At 44.0% G+C, this 7,096-nt stretch overlaps 1 protein-coding gene across 4 annotated transcripts in view; it reads left to right on the top strand.

Annotated features, from left to right (window-relative positions):
* The first annotated feature begins 4,740 nt into the window (after positions 1 to 4,740).
* LOC129842575 (2-acylglycerol O-acyltransferase 1-like) overlaps positions 4,741 to 7,096 on the top strand; it is a 53,974-nt gene continuing 51,618 nt past the window's right edge. For 2 of the 4 annotated variants that reach the window (XM_055911183.1, XM_055911186.1), the window contains exon 1: positions 4,743 to 5,438. In XM_055911183.1, the coding sequence (XP_055767158.1) occupies positions 5,345 to 5,438 (94 nt within the window). In that variant the 5' untranslated portion in view covers positions 4,743 to 5,344. Of the gene's footprint in view, positions 5,439 to 7,096 lie in introns of all 4 variants that reach the window. The other 2 variants (XM_055911185.1, XM_055911184.1) reach the window with 2 other exon arrangements.

The raw sequence follows: 7,096 nt of genomic DNA, 5'->3' as shown, positions 1-7,096 counted from the left end.
CACAGACTAGATAGATGACACCACTACTAATACTACTGCAGCACCACAGACTAGATAGATGACACCACTACTAATACTACTGCAGCACCACAGACTAGATGACACCACTACTAATACTACTGCAGCACCACAGACTAGATAGATGGTAACACTACTAATACTACTGCAGCACCACAGACTAGATAGATGACACCACTACTAATACTACTGCAGCACCACAGACTAGATAGATGACACCACTACTAATACTACTGCAGCACCACAGACTAGATGACACCACTACTAATACTACTGCAGCACCACAGACTAGATAGATGACACCACTACTAATACTACTGCAGCACCACAGACTAGATAGATGACACCACTACTAATACTACTGCAGCACCACAGACTAGATAGATGACAACACTACTAATACTACTGCAGCACCACAGACTAGATAGATGACACCAATACTAATACTACTGCAGCACCACAGACTAGATAGATGACACCACTACTAATACTACTGCAGCACCACAGACTAGATAGATGACACCACTACTAATACTACTGCAGCACCACAGACTAGATGACACCACTACTAATACTACTGCAGCACCACAGACTAGATAGATGACACCACTACTAATACTACTGCAGCACCACAGACTAGATAGATGGTAACACTACTAATACTACTGCAGCACCACAGACTAGATAGATGACAACACTACTAATACTACTGCAGCACCACAGACTAGATAGATGACACCACTACTAATACTACTGCAGCACCACAGACTAGATGACACCACTACTAATACTACTGCAGCACCACAGACTAGATGACACCACTACTAATACTACTGCAGCACCACAGACTAGATAGATGACACCACTACTAATACTACTGCAGCACCACAGACTAGATAGATGACACCACCACTACTAATACTACTGCAGCACCACAGACTAGATAGATGGTAACACTACTAATACTACTGCAGCACCACAGACTAGATGACACCACTACTAATACTACTGCAGCACCACAGACTAGATAGATGACACCACTACTAATACTACTGCAGCACCACAGACTAGATGACACGACTACTAATACTACTGCAGCACCACAGACTAGATAGATGACACCACTACTAATACTACTGCAGCACCACAGACTAGATGACACCACTACTAATACTACTGCAGCACCACAGACTAGATAGATGACACCACTACTAATACTACTGCAGCACCACAGACTAGATAGATGACAACACTACTAATACTACTGCAGCACCACAGACTAGATAGATGACACCACTACTAATACTACTGCAGCACCACAGACTAGATAGATGACACCACTACTAATACTACTGCAGCACCACAGACTAGATAGATGACACCACTACTAATACTACTGCAGCACCACAGACTAGATAGATGGTAACACTACTAATACTACTGCAGCACCACAGACTAGATAGATGACACCACTACTAATACTACTGCAGCACCACAGACTAGATAGATGACACCACTACTAATACTACTGCAGCACCACAGACTAGATAGATGACACCACTACTAATACTACTGCAGCACCACAGACTAGATAGATGACACCACTACTAATACTACTGAAGCACCACAGACTAGATGACACCACTACTAATACTACTGCAGCACCACAGACTAGATAGATGACACCACTACTAATACTACTGCAGCACCACAGACTAGATAGATGACACCACTACTAATACTACTGCAGCACCACAGACTAGATAGATGACACCACTACTAATACTACTGCAGCACCACAGACTAGATGACACCACTACTAATACTACTGCAGCACCACAGACTAGATATATGGTAACACTACTAATACTACTGCAGCACCACAGACTAGATAGATGACACCACTACTAATACTACTGCAGCACCACAGACTAGATAGATGACACCACTACTAATACTACTGCAGCACCACAGACTAGATAGATGACACCACTACTAATACTACTGCAGCACCACAGACTAGATAGATGACACCACTACTAATACTACTGCAGCACCACAGACTAGATAGATGACAACACTACTAATACTACTGCAGCACCACAGACTAGATAGATGACACCACTACTAATACTACTGCAGCACCACAGACTAGATAGATGGTAACACTACTAATACTACTGCAGCACCACAGACTAGATGACACCACTACTAATACTACTGCAGCACCACAGACTAGATAGATGGTAACACTACTAATACTACTGCAGCACCACAGACTAGATAGATGACAACACTACTAATACTACTGCAGCACCACAGACTAGATAGATGGTAACACTACTAATACTACTGCAGCACCACAGACTAGATAGATGACACCACTACTAATACTACTGCAGCACCACAGACTAGATAGATGACACCACTACTAATACTACTGCAGCACCACAGACTAGATAGATGACACCACTACTAATACTACTGCAGCACCACAGACTAGATAGATGACACCACTACTAATACTACTGCAGCACCACAGACTAGATAGATGACAACACTACTAATACTACTGCAGCACCACAGACTAGATAGATGACACCACTACTAATACTACTGCAGCACCACAGACTAGATAGATGGTAACACTACTAATACTACTGCAGCACCACAGACTAGATAGATGACACCACTACTAATACTACTGCAGCACCACAGACTAGATAGATGACACCACTACTAATACTACTGCAGCACCACAGACTAGATAGATGACAACACTACTAATACTACTGCAGCACCACAGACTAGATAGATGGTACCACTACTAATACTACTGCAGCACCACAGACTAGATAGATGACACCACTACTAATACTACTGCAGCACCACAGACTAGATGACACCACTACTAATACTACTGCAGCACCACCGACTAGATAGATGACACCACTACTAATACTACTGCAGCACCACAGACTAGATGACACCACTACTAATACTACTGCATTACCACAGACTAGATAGATGACACCACTACTAATACTACTGCAGCACCACAGACTAGATAGATGGTAACACTACTAATACTACTGCAGCACCACAGACTAGATAGATGACACCACTACTAATACTACTGCAGCACCACAGACTAGATAGATGACACCACTACTAATACTACTGCAGCACCACAGACTAGATGACACCACTACTAATACTACTGCAGCACCACAGACTAGATAGATGACAACACTACTAATACTACTGCAGCACCACAGACTAGATAGATGACACCACTACTAATACTACTGCAGCACCACAGACTAGATAGATGGTAACACTACTAATACTACTGCAGCACCACAGACTAGATAGATGACACCACTACTAATACTACTGCAGCACCACAGACTAGATAGATGACACCACTACTAATACTACTGCAGCACCACAGACTAGATAGATGACACCACTACTAATACTACTGCAGCACCACAGACTAGATAGATGACACCACTACTAATACTACTGCAGCACCACAGACTAGATAGATGACAACACTACTAATACTACTGCAGCACCACAGACTAGATAGATGACACCACTACTAATACTACTGCAGCACCACAGACTAGATAGATGACACCACTACTAATACTACTGCAGCACCACAGACTAGATAGATGACACCACTACTAATACTACTGCAGCACCACAGACTAGATGACACCACTACTAATACTACTGCAGCACCACAGACTAGATAGATGACACCACTACTAATACTACTGCAGCACCACAGACTAGATAGATGACAACACTACTAATACTACTGCAGCACCACAGACTAGATAGATGACACCACTACTAATACTACTGCACCACCACAGACTAGATAGATGGTAACACTACTAATACTACTGCAGCACCACAGACTAGATAGATGACACTACTACTAATACTACTGCAGCACCACAGACTAGATGACACCACTACTAATACTACTGCAGCACCACAGACTAGATAGATGACACCACTACTAATACTACTGCAGCACCACAGACTAGATAGATGACACCACTACTAATACTACTGCAGCACCACAGACTAGATAGATGACACCACTACTAATACTACTGCAGCACCACAGACTAGATAGATGACACCACTACTAATACTACTGCAGCACCACAGACTAGATAGATGACACCACTACTAATACTACTGCAGCACCACAGACTAGATAGATGACACCACTACTAATACTACTGCAGCACCACAGACTAGATAGATGACACCACTACTAATACTACTGCAGCACCACAGACTAGATAGATGACACCACTACTAATACTACTGCAGCACCACAGACTAGATAGATGACACCACTACTAATACTACTGCAGCACCACAGACTAGATAGATGACACCACTACTAATACTACTGCAGCACCACAGACTAGATAGATGGTAACACTACTAATACTACTGCAGCACCACCACAGATACCAGGGGCCTCATTTTCACTGAGTTTACAAAACATTAAGAACACCTGCTCTTTCCATGACACAGACTGACCAGGTGAATCCAGGTGAAAGATATGATCCCTTATTGATGTCACCTGTTAAATCCACTTCAATCAGTGTGGATGGAGGGGAGGAAACAGGGTAAATAATGATTTTTAGGGTTATTAGGAAGGTGTTCTTAATGTTTTGTCCACTCAGTGTAGAACCGTTACATAAATGTTACACTAAATATCTGAAAAGGCTAAGTGTAACCGGTGTGAAATGGCTAGCTGGTTAGCGGGGTGCGCGCTAATAGCGTTTCAATCGGTGACATCACTCGCTCTGAGACCTTGAAGTAGTTGATTCTGCACACGGCATACGGACGCATGATTGCCCATTATAAATCAGGCCTATTATTATTAATATTAATATTATTATTCTGGTTTAAATCTGACCTCCCGACCACTCCTCTCCTTTGATTGGTTGACGCGGTTCCATTCCGGGAAGAAGGTCGTGACGTGGAGGGGGAGTGTCCTCCTGCAGTCGAGCTGTTCTATTAGTTAAATTCTAAAGTTCGTTTGCACATATAAACTCCGTTACTGTAACGAGAAAGGTTAACTAAAAACCAGCAACAACCGGGTAACGTTGATAACGGAACTTCCACGGTGCTGCACGAGCCTGACCCGTGCGTTTCAGAACTTTGAGTTGCAGAAAATCAGCGGCAACGACGTGTTCTCTCTCTCACACACCCGGAGCCAGACCGATAGAACGGGACCGGGCGGATTAACCCTGTAGCCGGAAAGGTGGTGTGTTTCCCGGAGATGAAGATCCAGTTCGCTCCGATGAACATCCCGCTGCGGAGGAGACTCCAGACAGCCGCGGTAATGCAGTGGGTCTTCTCTTTCCTGGCGCTAGGTGAGTCTCTCTCTCTCTCTCTCTGTGTGTAGCGCTAGGTGAGTCAATTTCAATTTAAGGGGCTTTACTGGCATAGGAAACATATGTTGACATTGCCAAAGCAAGTGAAATAGATAAAACAAAACGTGAAATGAACAAAAAAAATGAACAGTAAATATTACACTTCCAAATGTTCCAAAAAGAATAAAGACATTTCAAATGTAATATTATGTCTATATACAGTCTTGTAACAATGTACAAGTATTTCAAATACAAAAGGGAAAATAAATACACATAGGTTGTATTTACAATAGTGTTTGTTCTTCACTGGTTGTGTCTCTCTCTCTCTCTCTCTCTCTCTGTGGGGGGGGGGGGGGGGGGTTAATTAGCTGATGTTAGTGTGACAGTGTGGTGATGTTCTCAAGGTTCGATGTTGCTAAATAGAGTCAAACTGAATTGCCAATAGATCTGACTAACCGGATATACTGCCTCCTAGAATCTACTTCTCAGTATAAACGGTCTATGTGGCATCGATGTGAGTCATTCATTCTAGTGGCAAAATTGACTACGATGCGTTAATTGGATAATTTCGGTCATAAAATCAGTGTTGTCCAAAATGATATTTGGAATTGGGTCAGGAAGGGTTGGGCCTGGATTACTTACATTCCAATGTTTTACCAATCAGGGGGTTCGATTAATCTCGCCCGGGCTCCGTGATGGCATGTTTTTACACCAGATTACTGTTGGATTTGACAAAGGCGCTCTTCCCTTCCCGCTTTCGCCCGATGACGTGACGGCCAAAGGCCAGATTCAATGCCAACCTGGGAACACCCACAGGGTGGGGACAGTGGAGAAGCCAGGCAGTTAGCAGCATTCCTCTATCCATTATAACAGCTGGAGGGAGCCCAGTAAACGGGACAGTGGAGAAGCCAGGCAGTTAGCAGCAGTCCTCTATCCATTATAACAGCTGGAGGGAGCCCAGTAAACAGTGGAGAAGCCAAGCAGTTAGCAGCAGTCCTCTATCCATTATAACAGCTGGAGGGAGCCCAGTAAACAGTGGAGAAGCCAAGCAGTTAGCAGCAGTCCTCTATCCATTATAACAGCTGGAGGGAGCCCAGTAAACAGTGGAGAAGCCAAGCAGTTAGCAGCATTCCTCTATCCATTATAACAGCTGGAGGGAGCCCAGTAAACAGTGGAGAAGCCAAGCAGTTAGCAGCATTCCTCTATCCATTATAACAGCTGGAGGGAGCCCAGTAAACGGGACAGTGGAGAAGCCAAGCAGTTAGCAGCAGTCCTCTATCCATTATAACAGCTGGAGGCCCAGTAAACAGTGGAGAAGCCAGGCAGTTAGCAGCATTCCTCTATCCATTATAACAGCTGGAGGGAGCCCAGTAAACAGTGGAGAAGCCAAGCAGTTAGCAGCAGTCCTCTATCCATTATAACAGCTGGAGGGAGCCCAGTAAACGGGACAGTGGAGAAGCCAAGCAGTTAGCAGCATTCCTCTATCCATTATAACAGCTGGAGGGAGCCCAGTAAACAGTGGAGAAGCCAAGCAGTTAGCAGCAGTCCTCTATCCATTATAACAGCTGGAGGGAGCCCAGTAAACAGTGGAGAAGCCAAGCAGTTAGCAGCATTCCTCTATCCATTATAACAGCTGGAGGGAGCCCAGTAAACAGTGG

This window comes from Salvelinus fontinalis, unplaced genomic scaffold (assembly GCF_029448725.1).
Source record: "Salvelinus fontinalis isolate EN_2023a unplaced genomic scaffold, ASM2944872v1 scaffold_0054, whole genome shotgun sequence".
In the NCBI taxonomy this organism is placed as follows: Eukaryota; Metazoa; Chordata; class Actinopteri; order Salmoniformes; family Salmonidae; genus Salvelinus; species Salvelinus fontinalis.
The sequence above is the reverse complement of the archived record's forward strand: the minus strand, read 5'-3'. Positions and strand labels throughout refer to the sequence as shown.